The sequence below is a fragment of the Durio zibethinus genome, chromosome 24, assembly GCF_047325235.1.
Source record: "Durio zibethinus cultivar Kanyao isolate XHJ-2024 chromosome 24, ASM4732523v1, whole genome shotgun sequence".
In the NCBI taxonomy this organism is placed as follows: Eukaryota; Viridiplantae; Streptophyta; class Magnoliopsida; order Malvales; family Malvaceae; genus Durio; species Durio zibethinus.
The window spans coordinates 2336139-2356544 of NC_143185.1; the positions used below are offsets into that span (position 1 = coordinate 2336139).

Consider the following 20406-nt stretch of genomic DNA (forward strand, 5'->3'; position numbering starts at 1 on the left):
TTATTTTAAAAAATGTGTAAATATGATATGATATATATATAAAGATTTAAATCTAAATTTTAAAAACGTTTTTTATGAGATAAAATTATAAGATTTTCGAATTAAAATGAATAATATTTTAAATACAAGTCTTCACAAATGATATAAGGACCCCTAGATGTGGTGTCCCTGATATAATCCGGAACCGAACGTCTAATGGCACTATGGGAACTGTACATAGCCATAATTATGGCATATTTCACTTGGTTGCTGGCTATTCCTTTTTCCCAGGGTATCCCAAATGGACTAGATACCAACTCACCCATAATTTCCTACCTGGTGTCCAGTTGTTTGGTGTTCAAGAACTAAGTCCCATGATTGCTCGGGCATTCCAGAAATGGGCAGCTGTTTCTCCATTCAGGTTCCAGCAGGTAGCACAAGGCAGCAGAGACGATATCAGTATCGGGTTTTACCGATATGATCATGGGGATGGTTATCCTTTTGATGGCCCTCTTGGAAACGTAATAGCTCATGCTTTTGCACTAGAAGATGGGAGGTTTCACTATGATGCGGATGAGAATTGGAGCTTTAATCCTGCAGCTAACCAAATGGACCTGGAATCAGTAGCTGTGCATGAAATAGGACATAATCTCGGCCTTGATCATAGTTGGGATCAAAATGCCGTCATGTATCCAACAATTCAACTTGGAACTACTAAAACGAACCTTGGCCAAGAAGATATTAATGGTTTACGGGCTTTATACAGCTACTAGCAAGACTTTGCTTCATTGAAACCTATGCAAGTTTCATAATATCATAAGCATATTAAATAAGTGATTTAGAACAGTTAAAAGACTAGAATAAGAGAGTGATATGTAAGCAAATATGGAGGCTTTAAGTTAGTTTCCATGCAAGGTATGCATAATTTCTGAAATAAAATTTGTGTCCTATATATTCTTCTAAGACAATTCATATATCTATATCTTTTTTTTTTCCGGTATCAAACACATACCAAATTAAAAAATCATCATTTCTCAATTTGTATGGACACGTCAAACACAAAATCAGTCATATGAGGCTGAGTAATTTGATTTCATAAAGTATAAGATCGATGGCTCAAACAAGTCTTTGGAATAAATATTCTTCGTAAAGAGAAAAGACAGTCCGAAGTGTAGAATATCCATGTCATATGAGGCAAAACAAAACCAAATTAAATGTCATTAATATTTACATCAACAGAAATCATTGCAAGAAAACTGTATCAAACTGATCAAAATCGAAAGAGCTTATTTACAGTTGCCATTCTCCAATTCACTCCTACTTTTATAGCATTTGCACAGAATTGTATACAACAGTAAGCTCAATGCACTTGCTATGGCTAAAAGCCAGTAGTATTTGTCAAGTCCATCTTCCCTCATGTCATCAGAGAACCAGCTTTGTCTTCCTCCTGAACTTGTCAAGGCTTCAATAACTGAAATCATCAAGGCACTCGTGAAACTTCCCACCCCGAAAACACTAGTATATAGCGCGAACCCCATTGCTCTCATCCTGACAGGAACTTCATTGTAGAAGAACTCTTGCATCCCAACAACAGTGAAAATGTCTGAAATGCCTAGAAGAACATACTGAGGAAGCAACCAAAAGATGCTTAGGGGCACTGTTTCGGATTCTAGGGCACCTATGTTCCTGCTGATCTCAAGCCTCTTCATTTCAACAACTGCAGCTATGATCATAGCAATGATGGAAAGAAACATACCAACTCCCATCCTCTGCATTACGGTAATACCTTTTTTATTACGAGTAACCATCTGGGTGATTGGGATCAAAACTTTATCATATAAAGGCATCAAGAGGATTATAGACAATGTAATAGCACTTTGTAGTGTTGCTGGTGGGATCTTGAAGTTCCTGCCAATGTTCCTCTTCATTGTCATGCCTTGTTTAGTAAAAAATGTAGCAGGCTGTTGGAAAATTACTGCAAACATTAGAAGCATTGCCCACATTGGCAAAAGCCTGATTACTATTTTTGCATTTTCAAGCAGGTAAGTATCATTTTTCAGATTCCCATGCGAGCCCTCATTGCTGCTCAGCTTGCGATCACAAAGAGGTTTCTCTTGAAGCCTATAAACAAGTAAGAATTACCATCAGAATTCATGCACATTTCAATTTTAAGCATCCTCAAAATCCAGTAAGAAAACTTACTCCAGCTCAACCACATCAGATTTATCATTTGGCAAGGTGATTCTTCCATTGATTAATTTTGATGCTGTCACTTTGATGACTTCTAGTATGTTCGGAAAGGGCTTACTATCGATGTTTCTATCTGGTTTATGTGCATAAATCTGGTTACCACATGCGAAAAATGCAATTGACATAACCATTGCAAACATGGGGATGGCAAATCCTAGAACCCAACCAAAGGTATCTTGGATGTAGGACATAAGTATGACACCTAGGAGGCTGCCACTACAAACACCAAAATACCACCATTGGAAAAATAAACTCTTTTTCTTAGAGCTTTTGTCATCTTTGCTACAAGGCAATTCCTCATCATGGTCCAGTTGGTCAGCTCCAAAGGCTTGCAAAGATGGGTTATATGCACCTTGGCCTAATGAAATCAAACAGAGGGACCAAAACAGGAATGCAGAGGAGCTTGTGTTGCTTGGAGGAGTCCATGTCCATAGCAAAGCTGTTGATGCTACTGCTCCAAGGCCCTTAAATTATAAAAAATAATAAAAATTAAAAAAAAAAAATCAGAATACTCAAATTTACAAGGAACCGATGTGATTTATCTGACAGAATTAGTGGTGATGACTCAGGGTACAACATCTTTTGTGCTTAGTGGTGATCCCTTTGCCAAACATGCAAATATGATTCTGAAAATACACTATCCAAGGTTCTTGAAAATGCATTTTTCATGACATGCAAAACCTCAAATGAGAACAAGGAAGAGTGACTCACCAAAACATAGAGGAAAGATGAGGTCAAAATGGTTGAATACCTATCCCAAAATGAGTCAGCGAGGGGTGCCACCAGCAGTGGCAACATTGAAGTGAATCCACACCAACTGTTAACTGTCTTGGCTGCAGAAGAATTGCTCATCTTCACAACATCTGTTAGATATGTAACCAAATTGGATGCCACCCCCTTGAACGCAAACCTCTCCATGCCGGCAATCACTATCAAATAAAACAAAGAAATGCAAATCTTAATTTACTTAAATTTTGGTCATTCAAAAACAAAAAATGAAATTGTCATTGAGGGACTGTTGATTTAGAATGGAAGTTTCAAAATTTTGCTGATAATTGGGTACCCTAAAGCCCTGAGAAGAAACAAGTTTTTTCATACAGAAATCAATGGTAGCTAGCTCAAGTTGACAGAAAGCATAAAAAAAAAAAGATGATAGAATAGTTACCAATAAGAAGAATACATGACCTGCTAAGTCCTTGAGCTCTTCCTCCTCCAGCCATGTTAATGAGAAAACAATCTGCTGAGTGAAATGAGAATGGTTATGAGATTATAAGAGCAAAAGAAGTGACCAAAACAGACCCAATAGGCTGCTGTATCTAGTCAGAGGTCAGGGACTGCTAACTTGAGTCAGATACTGCTGGTTTCACTCTAAATAATTTTCAGTCTTTTCTACAGGACACTAATTCTTCTTCATTAATTGCAGTCTTGTAGTTGTAGGCTCCTCTTTTCCTTAAAGAAAGCTAGAAAAGACATTTATTTTTGTTGAGTAATGGCACACTAACACAGTAGATAGTCACTAAAAGCAATCTCCCCCAACAGGATTGCTTGTGTTAATAAACAACAATCTGAAAACTGTTTAAAAAAAACCATTTCTTAACAAAAAATTGTTTGCGTTTCTAACTTTCTAATCTGTACGTTACGTTCAAAACTAATACTAAAAGATTACGCATCAAAAATACATAAAAGCAAAGTTCATCAAAAGTTGTGCATTTGCAACTGTTTAACTGAATCATCGTATTCATGACAAATCATAAAAAAATTTCCATAGCTGAAAAACACCGGCAATTTTTTTTTCTCAGATTGTATTTGTTGGAAAATTCATTACCTTAAATCCCAAGCATGAACAGAGGCACAAAACATTGAGTGCTAGCTGATAAGATTCTCCACCTGAAGCAGAAGCAAATCAGCCTATTTTCAAAAATCAAGCAGATATCAATAAAAAAAGATGACCAATCTGATCTTTTTTGGCAAGTTTTGCAGAGACCGATATGAATCACTTCACTTTGGAAAATTTCAGTGGTTTAATGAGATGGATATCACTTTGCTTTAGGGTACCATCACCACTTGGACCAAAAAAAACAAAGCAAATGGTCAATGAAAGTTATGGCAAAAACCCCATTAACCTCCCCCACTTTCTGCTACATGGCATACTCTTGGATTATTTGCAAATATTATGCTGCTGTAGTTTTTATCAGACATGATTTGGTTTTGTCATTTGGAAAGTGAGATATAGGATTCAGTCAGATAATGCTTTCAGTATCAGATATCTTTGGATTCAATCAGAACCCTGGAAACCAACACAACTGAATCTGAAGAATAGGCAATAACATAAAATAAACAAGAGTCCTGGTCATGTATGTTATTAGAGTATTTTACTTTGACTGAGTTTAATGCATTTAAGAGTTATAGTTCAAATATAATTTTAAAGGCTGAAGAGTTCTGATTCAATTTAAAATTTTTTTGTTCAGTTTAAAAATGATTAGTTTTAGATAATTGAAATTTCTCATGAACTCAAAATCCATTGAACAAGAATTACACAAACAAACTTATGTAATCGGTATAACTGAATTTACTTTGTTTTTTTGGATGGAGTCAAGATTAATTCACCAACAACCTCAAATTTAACTGTGACCAACAATTATCTTTTTTTTTTTTTTTTTTGTCTCAATGTATTTGCTTTTGATATGAAATAATTCAAGGGTAAATAAGTTATTTGTTAAATTTTATATTTTTTTATAACAAAAAATTATATCAAAATAAAAGAGACCAAGGAAAAAAAACTGAGTTTCTTCAAAATAATCAAACTTAAAATTTGATTGCTTGATGAAACACATAATGAATTAAATTACTCTTTCTTTTATCAATAAAATTGTGAAAATCATTTTATTTTAAAATTTGAAACTAAAATTTATTGTTTGGCATAAATAGGAAAATCCTAATATCTCAACCATGGCATAGCAAATATACTTTATCTAATCTTATCCGCTGCAAAGCAAAGTTTAAAGTTGTTACTTTTAATGACAAAACACTTAAAAATTACGTATTATAATTTATGTCGACATAAAAATATAAAATATAATTTTTTTATTTTATTAAATTTATTTATGATTTTTTTAAAGTTTTAAACCGTATTATTTTTGTACTTTTTCTTCGTATCTTGTTATCATATCGTGTTGTAAATTGTTAGGTTATGTTTGATATCATTTTCAAAGATGATTTTATTACCAAAATGATATTATCATTTGTGATTTAAAGTTTTTTTTTTTTGTTAACAATTATTAATTCATAGAAGTTAAACATAACCGTGTTTAATACTATTAAAAATTAAATATTATTTTATTTAAAAGTATGAAAATAATCATGCATATTATAATAATTATACAAATTATAATTTTAATATTGTTTAAAAAAAATAATTTGGAATATATGATAATAATTATTTATTTTATAATAAACTATGATTAAATTCTTAAATTAATAAATATATTTATTTATTAGATAATTTAATTTTTATAATATAAATTGTGTATAAAAATATTTGTATTTGAAATTAAAATTAATCGATTAAAACCAAAATAAAAAAAAGTTAAATATTTTATTATATATAAAACATTAAAAAATAAAATGCACAAATTATTTTTAAATTTGTTACGAACATTAATTCGAAAATAAAAAAATTATAATATAAAATAATACAATTTTAAGGAAAAATAAATTTTCAATTCACATGTTAAATAGGTGTTATTGATTATTATTAATTTTACATATCACTTTATTTTAATAATAAAAAATTTTTATTATTTTATATAAAAATTAAATTATATTTCACTATAGTAATCTGATACACTCGATGATTCAAAATCACTATCACATTAGATCACTAAATACTCACCAAACAAGATAATTTCATTTCCATGTATAAATCACTATGAATTTTTTAAGGATCACTTCGTACTAAAACATACAATATTATTTAATATTTTAAAACAATTAGACATCTCGCATTACATAACATAAAAATAAAATAGCTTACAATCTTTTCTCTTACATCAAGTTATTAAGTTACGATTTCTTTTATAAAAAAAAATTCGGATTTCAAAAGTATTAGCTACATATATTGAACAAGAAAATTGTTTTACCAGGCTCAAATCTCATTCAACCAAAGCCAACCAAATTAGCTGGATTAAGAAGAAGCGATCAAAGAACAATACAAGAATCACATATGGGCCAAGGCAAACAAGAGTGTTCTCACATAGATTATATAAACAATCATGGAAACTCAGTACTTAAATAATGAAAAAATGCGAATTCCATGTTTAATCTAATTTATTCATATAATTATATTAAAAAAATGATATATAATAGATTTGATATTCAAATTTCAACGTTTACAACTAAAACTTCCTTTACAAAAGCAATATGGGAATTGTCTTACCATGTATTCAGCTTGGAAAATTCCCAAGAATATTGTCAGGAAATGTTAGGTTCTCCAGGATGTTATGAAACCAATCTGCCTCTCAGCCTTAATTTCTTCATTCAGTACCATGCAAAAGTTAAGTATTCATTATTGTGACTTGAAATTAAGGATATACATAGAGAAACCAAAGACATTCACTTAAAGATCAATCTTTTTGAGGCATCTAGCTGTTGCAGATAATGAGAGAGAAGAAACAGGTCTTGCTGGTTTGTTGAGCATGTTTAGGAAGATGAATTGATCCCTGTTGGAAACTTTCAAACTTCAATAAAATTTTGGTTACCCAAAAGAGTGGAAGTTCATTCCATGTGTATCATATTATAGAAGTTCCATGTTTTCTTGGGTGAATTGAAATTTGAAAAAGGACTTGTAATCTAATCATAGGGCTGATGGCAAGCATTGTATGTGTTAGAAGCAAAAATTGGCAAACCCCACAAGATTTCTAGACAAAAACTGTATATGTTTCTGATGTTTACTTTAGCCAATGCATTTGGATTTTCTTGCCTTGCCTAGTGAATGGTAATGATGGTTGTGTTGATGAAAATTGGGCCTTTGGTGAAGGATATAATTTCATTTTGTTTTAATGTTATGGATAATTAAAATATATATTTTAGCATCAACTAATTCAATTTATTCATATTTTTATCTTTAAAAAATAATATTCAATATCGATAGACCTCCTTTTTATCATATATATATATATATTATGCTCATTTGTGCATGAATAAGGATTGCCAAGCAAAAGTGATTTCATTTCACCCTTGTAATTGGCATCAAATCCAACAGGAGGATCTCTTCCAAAGATACATGAATCAGAATCTAAAATCTACACATAATAGGCTTTCAGAAAATTTCATAACCTTTTTATTTTGCCTCTGCAAAGAAGGCAATTCTTAAGTTAAAAAGCTATATCATTTTGTCCTTGAGTACTATATTGCAATCTTGAATTTTCCTTTCTTATCTTCACTAATTGATACCCTTAATCAATTTAGTTCCAATTTTGGGACTTTGATTGCTTTAAATACATAAAATAAAACTAGGAAAAATATCATTTAATTATATATTTTTTCCTTATCAATTAAAGTTTGATCTTTGTAAAAAAAATATTCGGAAGTAAAATTTTAAATGCACTATGATGTGATAAAAAGCATTTAGGATAGTTTAGAAAAAAAATTTCAAACATATCTTGACTGTATTAAAAAAAATAATAAGAAAATGTTGAAAATGTTGCTTTATTGTTCTTGTGTTGGCTGAGATTTATAGCCCAAAATTGATCAGGAGTCTTAGGTTTTAGCCCATCAATCATCCAACCCATGTCTCACCAAACTGCAAATGTGCTGTGATTCATCTTGGATGATGTTGAAGTTCTGGTAAGGAGGCAAATGTTCTGAACATCAGTACATAGATCGCCTAAGGCTGATTAGCTTTGCTTCACTGGCTGATGGAGACCACAATGCGAAGCTTGGAGTTAGTGTTACCATCCTTGGTACTTTTCCTACCTTCTAAATGTCTTGTATGGTTTGATATAATGTAATTTTAATGGCTAAAATCTACAATGAACATGAAGAAATGTTTGAGTTTTGGTTTGCATCTCTATTGCAGGACGAGATGAAGGTTCCACGAGGCTCTTCCCATGGCAGTCCTCAGGGGTGGATCCACATGTATTATTAAGGTACCCATGGATATCTTCAAAAATTGAAAAATTAAAAAAAAAAATTTGAGGAAAAATTTTCCTTTGCATATGGTAAGACCATTTCAAACTCTGTGATTTAAGATATTCAATTATCAAATTGTAGTTTAGAAAATTTCAAAGTCATAATGCAAAAACTTGACGAGATAATTTTTCTGATTGCTTTGATCCAAACTGGCTGCTGCTTTTATATATGCATTTAGTTTGATCCTTTTGGAACATGGAGCTGCTGTTTTCTTGACTGAAATAAGATGGCAATGGCAATTGCATCCAGGGGCTCGAAAAACTTTGCTTGCTTGTTTCTAAGTTGTGATCTTTAGAAGGTTTGAAAATCTATGGGTCCACAAATAACAAACACAGAACTTTGACAAACTCAGGTTTCTTGGGAACATGCCCTAACTGACTATGCTATTTGTTCACATACAAAAACATTCCTTGAAGAACAAATCAACATAGCATATTCCATCAACGGAATCAAGGAATCCCATTCCTCTAAAAGTTGAATCCAAGTACACACCAATTTCAGGTGATTAGAGGAAAAGAAACGAGGAAATGGACAAAATGCATTAAGTACCATTCTCAAAATAGCAAGCACGAAAAGCACTTTCTCTGCAACTTCCTATGCATTTGGAACTAACAGCACTAATGCTAGCACATGCTTGATTCTTAAACTTTCATTCATGAGAAACAATCTTCATAAAAGAAAATTATATAAGCAAAATTTGAAGTTGATTATGGTCCAACCATAGAACCAGAAGGGTTAACACAAATCTCAGTTCCCTGAGAAGAATTCTGAAAAATGAATTTCTCAGCGTTCAATTAATAATACTAATTGTACACAAAACAAAAGCTATCCTCATATCTTTCTATGGTAATTCGATGAAGGTAACCTCTTACCATTTCACTAAATCACTCATTCCCAAGCCACACACTTCCACCGAAACTCTTTACTTTATGACAATCTTTGAGTTTCTTGACTTGATCAGATATCCCATGAGATAAAAGCCCACAGTCAAGCACCACTAATCATAATTGTGTTGATAGTAGGATACAAGATCTGCTTTCCTTTGCTACTAACTCCATCCAATCAGTATCTGTAGGAAAGTAATAGTTAAATCAGCCCTCTGCATTTACTGGTGTGGCCTCAATTCCAACTTGTATGTTTGTATTTCCATAGGAGGAATAATTACACGTCCTTCTTGAGCAACATCACCAAACTGCTCTGTGTACCCTAGCATCTCCGGGTCCTCGTGCAGAAGATTTAAAGAAGTTGCTCTTGCATTCAGCACTGCAAGACCCTTGAACATGTTGAATAGATTTACAGGTTCATCAGCCACACTTGTACATTGAGATCTGGCCTTCCGGCAGTAAGAAGAATCCCATTTTCGCCTATGCAACATTAAAACAAACCTAGGGTCTCCAAGCTGCTGCTGTGAATATTTTGATGGTCGGGGGACCTTGAAACTCACAATATGCAGATCACATGGTAAGGGAGCAGCTAATGGAGAAAAGGATCTCATGTGTGTCTGCACAGAAATTTCTTGTGGCTTCTTGGCAATGAATGCATGTAAGGGATAATTCAAGTGAGCACTAGCACAATGAGAGAGAAGAGATGGACTCAAAGGAAAAGGGCTGGAAATGGGATTTGAAGATGAAGAAATGTTGGATTCCATCAGGATGTGGAAAACAACATTCATGACACGATTGTCCATCACTCCTTGCCCAAGACCACGCCCATCATCTTTCACCAAACGACGATCAAGCATAATCTCTAGCCACCCCTCTTGAAGGCTTGCTGCACCCAATGACTGTCGAGAATGAACAGAAAACCGCTGGCCATTTGACCCTTGCATGAATGCAAGAGAGGGCATTGGGTAGTAATTTCCCTGCAACGGAATCTTGTCGTATGTTTCTCTCCGACTCATCTGAAAGCCATTCAAGTCAGAGTAGAAAATTCTTTTGTTATCAATATCTGTCTTATACCTAACAATTAATTCTCTGTTATTAAAATCCTTGCCAAGAAGCTCAACATGATATTCCTTCTCAATCAGAAACTCCTGTATTGTATTGCCTCCATTGTAAATACGAGTACTATGGGAGATGGGAGTTTTCTCCCATTCGGTCATTGGATACGAGTACACCTCCTGCATCAAGGGACCCTCAGAGATAACCAGATGCCCACCAGACTGAATTATAGGCGGAGCATCACCATCAGGTAAGAATAGGTATGCACCTCCTGAACTAGAGTAAAGACCTATCTCTTCAGCCACAACATTTTGGGGACCATTTTTGTGTATTACCTTTTGCAACAAACCATGCTTGACATCAAAGGTGAGAGTTTGATGCTCATTCTCAATTTCAACCACATCTCCTTCTATGTTGGAGCAAGCATATGGTGTAGGGCACTGAATTGAACTCAAGTTTGAGAAGAATTTGAGTTTTGCTGGTTTAGCTTTGTCACACCCAACAAAGCCATTGGCAACATAATATGTCTGCAAACCCAAGGCAGGAACAGAAGCTTTCCAGTGGATGCGATGCCTGCCCGTAAAAATCTTGCTTTTGTCATGCTGCAATTCAGGAGAAACCTGGCTTTGAACGCATGTCCAGTTTGAGTCCAAAACAGTAACTTCTGGTCTGTTAACAACTACCATCACAACCTCTTCTCTTGTTTGCTCAAGAGGATTAAAGAGTACAACTGACTGTACAGTTCCTTCCCGAGCACTGATTGCTCTATGCACAGGCAGAGCATCATATTTAGATCTCATCTGTTCAGGATCAAACTGGGCAGGGGTCTGATCTGACTTCTCTTGGCGAATTCCGAGCAATACTTCAATTGCTTTAGACATGAAAATTTGCAGGTCCTGTAAAGAAGTGTGCATCCGAGTTCCGTAATCCAGAACAACATGATCTTTAGCAGTTCCAGTCACCCCATCATGATGCTGGAAAAGAGCTAAATTCCTCCTTGCAGCTGTCAACTTATAAGCATAGCCCGTTGGCAACTTTTCACATTGTGCTCTCTGGCAATAACCAAGTAAGAATGCCATCAACATTTCTGATGCACGAAGCGTTTGCTCTAGTACCCGATCAACAGCTTTGAAGAAAGGTCTTGACACATAATAACCACTCCAATAATCCTGCTGCCTATCAGCATAAGTAAAGAAGTCACCTGATAAAGAAGGAAAACCTCCAAATTGACCAGAGCCGATTTCCCTAGGAAGGGAATAGTTTATTCTGTCAGCCTCCTCCCGAAGGGTCTGGAAATAGTCATCCAAAGTACCAAAATTTGCTTCTGCATTTAAACTGGGATTAGAGTTGATGTAATCAAATATCGTTTGATAATTTCTAAACTGAGCTTCTGCTTCATCAATGCTGACATAGCGGAAATCATCTCCAAGAGGTACAAGAAGTGTATTTGTCCTGTATAGGGTTGACTTCTTCCTATATTGATCAAGTAGTTTTAGTGCCCTCTCCTGCACATTTTCCTGGGTAGTCTCTACAGGATGTTTTCCCCACGGGCAGAATTCATAAAAGAAGCCATGTGTACGAGCAAAATCAAACTGACAACAAATAGCAGGCTCTGGTCCACAAGTATGTGGAATATCATATGAATAGAATGGCATCATATGCACAAAAATGTCAGTAGTTTCCTCAGCATCCCAGCTCTGACGCCAGATGTATTCCAAATTTTTATTCCAAGCAAGTTCCTTCTTCAGCTCGTAATGGGTCCTTTGAATAAGCATATTCTCAAAGCCCATTCGACGGAAGAGATAAGCCATGGTAGGCGAGTAACCAAATGGATCTATTGCCCAAGAATTTTTTGGAACAAACCCAATAGTATCATTCAGCCACATATTTCCCTCAGTTATCTGCTTATACAAATATAAAAAAAATTCAATGCAAAAACACAAGGCTTTAAAGAATTTTTGAGGATAGAAAACTATGAAAAAAAGATAACTTGTTGATCATTGATGTAAATTTAAAGAAGATAGTGAAGCAAAACACAAAGTCATGTATTAAATTTGACAAATGCACAAGTAAATCCTGGTTTTTGAGGATGTGTACTCCCACAAGTCTGGCATCTTTTCAAGTGAGAATCCAAAAATATATGACAAGTTCACATTTTGGCACATGACATCATGGATCACAATTAATGGCAATGCACACAAAATCACAAGACATCAACACACCAAAACAGGGTTTAAGGTATACCTGCTCGATTATGGCAAAATAATGTGAATTTGCCTGCATCAAGAAAAAAAAAAAAGTTGTTTAGCCAAAATCAAAACCTCAAAACCTGAAAAAGATATATTGAAGTCTAATCCTATGTTCAGGGCGAAAATGACCAAAAAGAAAAGAAAAGAAAAAAGAAAGAATGAAAGAATAATGCAAAAAGAAAACAATGTTCTAAGCCCCCAACCAATATGCATGAATTTCAAGTAATTAATAAGCTTATGGGCATACCTCATCATTCATCACCCAGCCACCTCCTACTATTTCTAACTGCCCATTCTTCACCAAATTTGAGAAAGATTCCCTTTTATCGTCTGAGGCATCTCTCCACCACCTTTCCAAATATGACATCTCTTCCCATATGAACTTCCTCCTCTTATCCTGCAAATACAATTGAAACAACCTTCAGCAAAATTTAACAGGCTGACATTATTTTTTAATAAGAAAAAAAGTTACCAATTTCTTGTTTCTCTTCAATTTAACAGAAATAATTAAGTCTAATTGCGCAAAAATCACCTTCGTGTAACATATATAGTCCAGAAAAAGATAAAAAACCAAATGTAAATAAAAATTATCACTACTTTTAACCATTTCAGCACAATCCAAAAATTAACTTCCAAAAACGAAACACCATAACAGAAAACCACCAATCTACTTCAGTAATTACTCCAAAAAACCATCAAAATTTAGCTTCCAAAGGAGTCAGAAGGATAACAGGAATTCCATTTCTATGTAAAGGAAAGATAAAAAAAAATTCACAGTATTTCATTCAGGACACCTGACTTCAGCACCATTGATCAACAAAATACTACCAACCTCAAAAACCAAATCCCAAACAAAACTCTAACTTCAATCAACATTAAATATCAAAGAAAAAGAGGGAAAAAAAATAGATAGCTTCAAAATCAAATCCCAATCAAAATTTAAACATTATTCAACACTAAATATCAACAAAAAAAAAAAAAAAATCAAGCTCAAAAGCCAAATCCCAATGCAAATTCCAACTTTATTCAACCATTTCACCCCATCTTAACAAAAACCCATTAAGAATTAACATCCCAAACCCCCCCCCCCCCCAAAAAAAAAAAAAGAAAATCACCTTTGATAAAGTATCAACAATAGTATCCAGTATATGCCTTGACTGCCTCTCATAATACTCTTCCACAGTGAACTTCCACCCAGGATCATTATGAGAATGAGGTACCACAAAAACCTTCAACTTTTCACTATCCCATTCATCTCCTCTATAACTGACTTTCCACCCTTGTGTCCAAGCCCCTCCAGGTTTATCCAAAAACTCAATCTTATCATATAATTGTTTGGTGGTTATATCTACTACGGCACCGTCCTGGTTCGGATTCCAGCTGGGTGGCTTTCGGGTTAGTGGTTTCCGGGTCGTGAGCCTTCTGGTCATGGATCGGGGCTTGAAGTGGGAGGAAAAGGGTTTGGGTATTCCGTAGAGAAGGAGAGTAAGGAGGAAGAAGAGAAGGGAAAGAGAAAGAGCTATGGTGAAGAAGTTAGTGAAGAGGAAGTTGATCAAAGCCGTCCGTTTGCGTGACTTTCGAGCCGTATGGGCTTTTGGGGTTGATTTGACGGTGGCTGATGAAGATGGAAGTAACGACTTGGCCCATCCTCCGCCACGGCGGGTGTTGCTAAGGTAGGAGGATAAGGGCATTTTTGGGATTTTCTGCTACTTCCTCTGTTTTTTTCTTCTCCAAAACAGAGTACCCTCTGTTCTGATGGGATCTAACTTCTATAAGGATTTTGTTTTTCATTTAAAAAAAAATAACAAAATTACCAACTTGTGGTTTGGTGAAGACTTCATGATCTCAGAAATTTCTGGACATTTGTGAGTTTTTTTTCTTACAAGTGGACCCAACACGAAAATTTGTAATAAAAGTAAAGACAGTGATTCGTGTTATTCCAATGTTATTTTGGGAAACTATTTTATTCCAACCTAACAATCTAGCTGTAAATCACAATACTAATATGAAAGCTAACAAAATATTTAAATAAAAATTTAATATAAAAATAAAATAAATAGTAAAATAGTAAGATATAAAATACTTAATTTTAGATTTTTTAAGAGAAAATCTATTCTAGATTTTTTTTTTTTTTGGAAGAGAGAATTTAACTCTAGATTTTTTTTATTGCCCGTAAATGATTTAGATCCACTAATGAGTGTTTTTCTAAGCCAGGTAATCATTAATCTTAATTACCTATTTAAGATATTTTTAAACTTTATTTTTAAAAAAATTTATATTAATTAATCTTATAATGATATGATATAAAAATGATATAAAAAATAAAAATAACACGATTTAAAATTTTAAAAAAATTATAAATAAATTTAATAAAAATAAAAAATTATATTTTATATTTTCATATAAACACAAATTATAACATATTATTTTTATATAAAATACGACACAATAACATAAATTATCAAATCTCAATCTCAACATTCTATTCTACATCATTCTTTTTTCTCTTCCATTCACTACTTTTTCTTTCTCTTTTGCATTCATAAGAAATTTTAATAGATTCATTCTCTCTTTCTCTTAAGTCTCAATTGCTCTCAATTCACTTTTCCTCTCTTCAATCAGACTTGCTAATTTCATTCAAAAACAAATGAACATGGCTACTAACTTGTTTATTTGTACCATTGTTTTGATTAAGAATGATAATAGTTCAAATTAGATTTGATTCAATTTTTAAATAATACATAATATTATAAATTTGTAAAATCTGATATAAATATGAATTGATTTTTTTTTTAAAATCATTCTAAACTAAATTTTACTTGTTTGATTTGATTTAGTTTAGCTCAATTTATTAATTTTAAAAATTAAATTTTTTTGTTTTTTATATATTATTTTAATAAAATTTTTAATATATTTAAATAGATTTATATATAAAATAATTTTTTATTTTATAAAAAATTAAAATATATCAAAATTAATAAAAATATATAATTTTATTCAATTTATTTTTTTTTTCACATCTCAATCTGAAATTCAATCTAAATTTAATATATATATATATATATTTAATATATAATTTTAATTCAAATTGAATAAAAAAATTTAATCCGAATTAATCCAAACATTACGATTTTAAATTAATTTTCAGTTTTTTCAATTTTTTTTCACTCCTAATTCTGATCATTGTTATTGTTGGAGTTGACAGCTTGGTTTTCCTCAACATTCCAGAAGCTGGTGAGGAACTCATCCATATTCATGGATCCGAAGTTCTTCCCGCCATCACAGTGTGTGAGGGAACTCATCAAGAGTGAAAAGAACAGATTGAAGATTGTCCTTCAAAAGCTAAGAAAGGGTGGTTCTTCTGTCGATAATCCACTACCTGCAATGGTGACTCAACCACACCAATCTCAAACTCTGTAACAACCATTTTTTTTTTTTTTTATGAAAGCTTTGTAAAGCTATGGCTCTCTGATATTGATTGATATGGCAATACCAATTGATTTGTTTGTGAACAACAAGAAGGAAAGTGGATGGAATATTAGGTTTAGAAAAAGAGTCTATATTCTCTAATATAACAAAGAAAGAGAGCATAAAAATATTATTTTAAAATATTAAATTTTCCACTAAACATATCTTTAAAAAAAGAGAGGATAATTGATGGACAAGCATTATAGCTGCTTGTTATAGGTGGGATAATGCTTTTTTTCAAGTAGTGGGTTGATTTGATTTTTTTTTTTTTTTTGAATTTTAGTGTTAACTCATGAAAAATTTGTATTGGAGTAAGCAAATCTCAAAAAATGAAAAGGCTTTTTGGCTTCTTAGCCCAAGCATTTGGATTTCCCTCCCGCATAAGTAAAGAGATAGAAGAATGGAATGTAGATTTGATGATTCGTGTATTTATATTATATAAAATATTAAAATTTATATATTTGTATCATATTTTATATGAAAATTATGTATCATAATTTGTATTGATATAAAAATATAAAATATTTTTTTTATTTTATTAAATCTAGATATAATTATTATTAAAATTTTAAATTATATCATATTTTTATCTTGTATTTATATTAAATTTATATCATATTATCGAATCGTATTTTAAATTATCAAATTTAATAAAATATTAACATAATATTAATTTGAGGATTAAAATATTTATACAATTAATTTTCTGGAGTTTGAAGAAAGGAAAGTCGATCCACCTCAGCCTTCTTTTTTTTTTCTTCTTGTATCAATTCTTAATTCATCTTTTTATCATTTTTCATATTCCTTTTTATCTCTAGTTTTTCCTTTCTGTCGATATTAATCATTCCTTTAGTCATTTCTTAACTGCCTTTACTTCTCATTCACTTGTTTTTTCTTTTCTCTTTGCTATGATTACTCTCTCTTTTCTTTTTTACAAAACAAGATATTTTTTTTCATATCATTTTCTTTTTTTTTCTTAATAAAATGCAAAAACTAAGTTAGAATTTTCAAATTTTCTTACCCAAATTTGCAATGTTCTGAATTTTAGATTTTAAGTTTTGATTTAACATTGTTTCTCATCTACCCTCATATTTTGTTTTTTTTTAAACATAAGAGCTTAGAAAAAGTATCGAAGAACCCAAAACCTTAACCATTTAGATTTTCAAACAGCTTTTCATCTTTTTTTTTCTCTTATATTTTTACTATTTATCTTTGTAGGTGCATGTTTCCAAGATGTACCACCATAAGGATGTGTTAGTATAAGTTTCTTTGTTTTTCATTTTTTTTTTATATTTAAATTAATAACTTGAAATGAATGATTTTTATGTAATATGAAGGAATGATTGTTAAGTTTTATGATTTATTTAATTTCTTAATTTACCCCCTAACTGACTTAAAGACCTTTAAAGAAAGATTTGATTTTTTTCTTTACTCTTTTGCTGAATTTTTTTTCTTATTATTATTTTTTAAATTGATATGGTTTGCAAACTTTATTTGGAAGCTAAAACTGTTAACTACTTGATTTTTGTGTTTTTGGTGGAATCAACTTAAAGAAAACGATGAAACATTGAAGATTATTTTGATCATGACTATCCATAACCATTAAAGGTTGCTTCCTAAATTAAATGCAACTTGATTTTTCAATTATGACCGACTTTACTGTTTTCAGCTAACTTATTTATTAATGTTTGAATAATTCAATCCTGATGAGATAATGTAATAAAAAAAGATTAAGGTCCTAATAGATTTATTTTCATGTTTTACATTTTCTAATTTACAAATATATACTGCTTTGGTTAGATATAAAGTTCAAAATTTTGATTGTGTTGAGTTTTAATAATTGTGTTGTGTCTATGCATTTTGGACATATGATCTTATTAGCTTGTCCATATTGAGAAGTGTTATAGTTCTTTTTAAACATATTAAATTTGATCAAATGTAAAAGTTTAAGATTTGGTTGGTTTGATGTGAATATTAGTTAGAACTTTGATTTTGGGGCTTTTCATGCATGGTTAAAGTTCAAAGCAAAGGAAATATAATTTTTTGAAATACTTGCATTTAAGAAATTTTATTACATGCATCTACAGCAGGGTAATTAAATTTGGAACTTCAGATTTTTTACTGCATTCAGTTTACCATTCATGTTATAAGTTAAAAATGGGAATGAGAATAAAGGAAACAGTTGAAACCATATATGAGTGTTTGACATTAAGATTTGTAACCATGTAATCATACCTGAAAACAATTACTCTTATACTTAGTAAGTGAAAGTAGAGAATAGGGTAAATGGTTGAAAGGAAATTGTGAGAATAGTTGAATCGTTGAAAGGAAATTAGGAGACGTGAGAGTTGATTTCACTTAAGTAAAAAACTTAAAACATAAAAATATAACCATAGAGTCCATGAGGATCACATCAGAAGTCAAAAGTAGTGAAATTGCAAAGGGAAACGATCAACAAGAAATAAAATTAATATTTATTTTTCATATAATACTTATTTCTGTTGAGGCTCTTCAAAGTATTCTAAAACTAATACATACATTTAAAATTACTAATGTATGAATCCCCTTCCCCTTTCTATATTGTGCCACTTGAAACAACCTCATTCTTTTTAATTTTTTATTGTTTTTCAATTTTTTAAAATATTTATAAATATATTTATAAATATTTTAATTTTTTTGTGGATTCATTGTATTAAATTTTTTTCTTTTTTCTATTTTTTTTCAATTTTTTCTTTTCCAAAAACCCATTCATTAAATAAATTTTATTCTTGTATGAAACTCATCTCAGGTGTTATGTAATACTTATTAAATTTTTGTCCTTCTAAAATATTTTAATTTTTTTTTGAAACTTTTAATTTTTTAATTTTTCTATGTATAGCCTATCTGAGTTGTGCTACGCGGCACTTATTCGCTTCCCTTTTTTTATGCTTTTTTTTTTTTTTTTGCTCTTTAAACTTTTGTTTTTATATTTTTTCAATTTTTAATATTTAATAATTTTTTTAAGATTTTGATTTTTTTGGGTGGAATCCACTTTATACCAAAAATTTCTTTCATTTTAAATTTACTTTTTAAATTTTTTTTAATAAATATATTTTTTATTTTGACTCATTTTGTATGAGACTAATTTAACACCAAAGTATGTCACATATTTATATATTTTTTTTTATTTTTGTTTTTATATATTTAATAAATATTTTTTAGATTTTAAATTCTTTTTTAACCCATTTTCTTTTTCTTTTTCCTTTTTGTTTAGCTAAAATTTTTTAGGAGGATGTGTTGCGTATTTTTATTTTTAAATTTTATAAATTAAATAAATATTTTTCGTAAAAAATTTTAAAAGGTTTTTGTCTCGCCAACTTAATGCTAGAGTATACCACTTGTCAAGTTATTTTTTCTTTTTCTAATATTTTTTCGCTTTACTTTTTCTTTTTTCTCTTTTTTAAATATTTTATTTTTTTTAATATTTTTAATATTTTTATTTTTTTAATATTTTAAATTTTTAATGTGAGATCCATTTGATATTATTGATTAAAAATCTATTTATTCTTTTTTTTATTTTTTCCTTTTTTCAATTTGATGATTTAAAAAAATAATATTAGAAAAACTAATCATTTCTATGTCATGTGGTAACTCTACTTTTTTTCTTTTTTACTTTTTTTTATTTTTATTTTTTCTTCTTTTATTTTTTAATTAGTTATTTTATTTAAAAAACCAAGATATGTGTGCAAGTGCTAACATTCTAGTTTTAAAATTTTTTAATCAAATAATTTACAATCAAAAAACAAATAAGTAATTTTTTTTATAAAAATATAAATTGAGGTATGAAAAACAAAACAACCCATATTTGTTAAATTTTGATTTGTATGAATCCGACAGGTAAGCTTTTTAATTTGAGATCGAATTAAGAATTTTTTTTCAAAAATCAATATTGAGTCAAAGACAAATTTATAGTATTTTGTTTTGTTTTAACTATATATATTAACTTATATTTTTAATTAATCATTTAATTTTATTTTAATATATCTCTTTTATATTAATAAAGGTATTATTTAATATCTTAATTTAATAAAACGTGTTATATTTATATATAAATATAAAATTGACCTTTTTTTTTTTTTAACTCCACGTTAAGGTCTTGACATGCCACCTTATGTTTTTTTTTTTCTCTTTTTTAACTTTTTTGTTTTTATTTTTTATTTTTAATTTAAATAAAATTTGTCAAAAGAAAACTATGTATCCCTCCATTTGGCACCTCAATTTGCTTTTTTTTTTTCTTTCATTTTTTTAATTAAATAAAATTTGAAATCAAATAAGTCAATAAATAGAAATAG

The 20406-nt window shown here is 30.7% G+C and overlaps 3 protein-coding genes across 3 annotated transcripts; 1 reads left to right on the forward strand and 2 right to left on the reverse strand.

Moving 5' to 3' along the window:
- The first annotated feature begins 149 nt into the window (after nucleotides 1-149).
- On the forward strand, nucleotides 150-888 carry LOC111316657 (metalloendoproteinase 3-MMP-like). The gene has a single exon (XM_022918718.2). It carries the CDS (start codon nucleotides 204-206, stop codon nucleotides 750-752), a length of 549 nt encoding a protein of 182 aa, XP_022774453.2. The 5' UTR covers nucleotides 150-203; the 3' UTR covers nucleotides 753-888.
- Nucleotides 889-1169: 281 nt separating this feature from the next.
- LOC111315951 (Major facilitator superfamily protein) lies at nucleotides 1170-4545 on the reverse strand. The gene is made up of 4 exons (XM_089753612.1): nucleotides 3395-4545; nucleotides 2941-3158; nucleotides 2182-2693; nucleotides 1170-2100 (listed from the first exon to the last, which is right to left on the reverse strand). Exons 1-4 carry the CDS (start codon nucleotides 3447-3449, stop codon nucleotides 1266-1268), a joined length of 1620 nt encoding a protein of 539 aa, XP_089609738.1. The 5' UTR covers nucleotides 3450-4545; the 3' UTR covers nucleotides 1170-1265.
- Nucleotides 4546-9086: 4541 nt separating this feature from the next.
- On the reverse strand, nucleotides 9087-14349 carry LOC111316658 (alpha-mannosidase 2). Its single transcript, XM_022918719.2, has 4 exons — nucleotides 13723-14349; nucleotides 12855-13004; nucleotides 12603-12635; nucleotides 9087-12259 (listed from the first exon to the last, which is right to left on the reverse strand). The coding sequence occupies exons 1-4, from the start codon at nucleotides 14296-14298 to the stop codon at nucleotides 9524-9526; spliced, it is 3495 nt and encodes a 1164-aa protein (XP_022774454.2). The 5' UTR covers nucleotides 14299-14349; the 3' UTR covers nucleotides 9087-9523.
- Between the last annotated feature and the right edge of the window lie 6057 nt (nucleotides 14350-20406).

Excerpts from the sequence above, each read along its gene's own strand:
- LOC111315951 (XM_089753612.1), bottom strand. The coding sequence starts at position 3,449 with ATGGCTGGAGGAGGAAGAGCTCAAGGACTTAGCAGGTCATGTATTCTT. Across the intron at positions 3,159-3,394 it reads GTCATGTATTCTTCTTATTG|TGATTGCCGGCATGGAGAGG; the intron begins GTAACTATTCTA and ends TTTATTTGATAG. Across the intron at positions 2,694-2,940 it reads CATCTTTCCTCTATGTTTTG|GGCCTTGGAGCAGTAGCATC; the intron begins GTGAGTCACTCT and ends TTATAATTTAAG.
- LOC111316657 (XM_022918718.2), top strand. The coding sequence starts at position 204 with ATGGGAACTGTACATAGCCATAATTATGGCATATTTCACTTGGTTGCT.
- LOC111316658 (XM_022918719.2), bottom strand. The coding sequence starts at position 14,298 with ATGCCCTTATCCTCCTACCTTAGCAACACCCGCCGTGGCGGAGGATGG. Across the intron at positions 13,005-13,722 it reads TTGTTGATACTTTATCAAAG|GATAAGAGGAGGAAGTTCAT; the intron begins GTGATTTTCTTT and ends TTGTATTTGCAG. Across the intron at positions 12,636-12,854 it reads GCTGGGTGATGAATGATGAG|GCAAATTCACATTATTTTGC; the intron begins GTATGCCCATAA and ends TTCTTGATGCAG.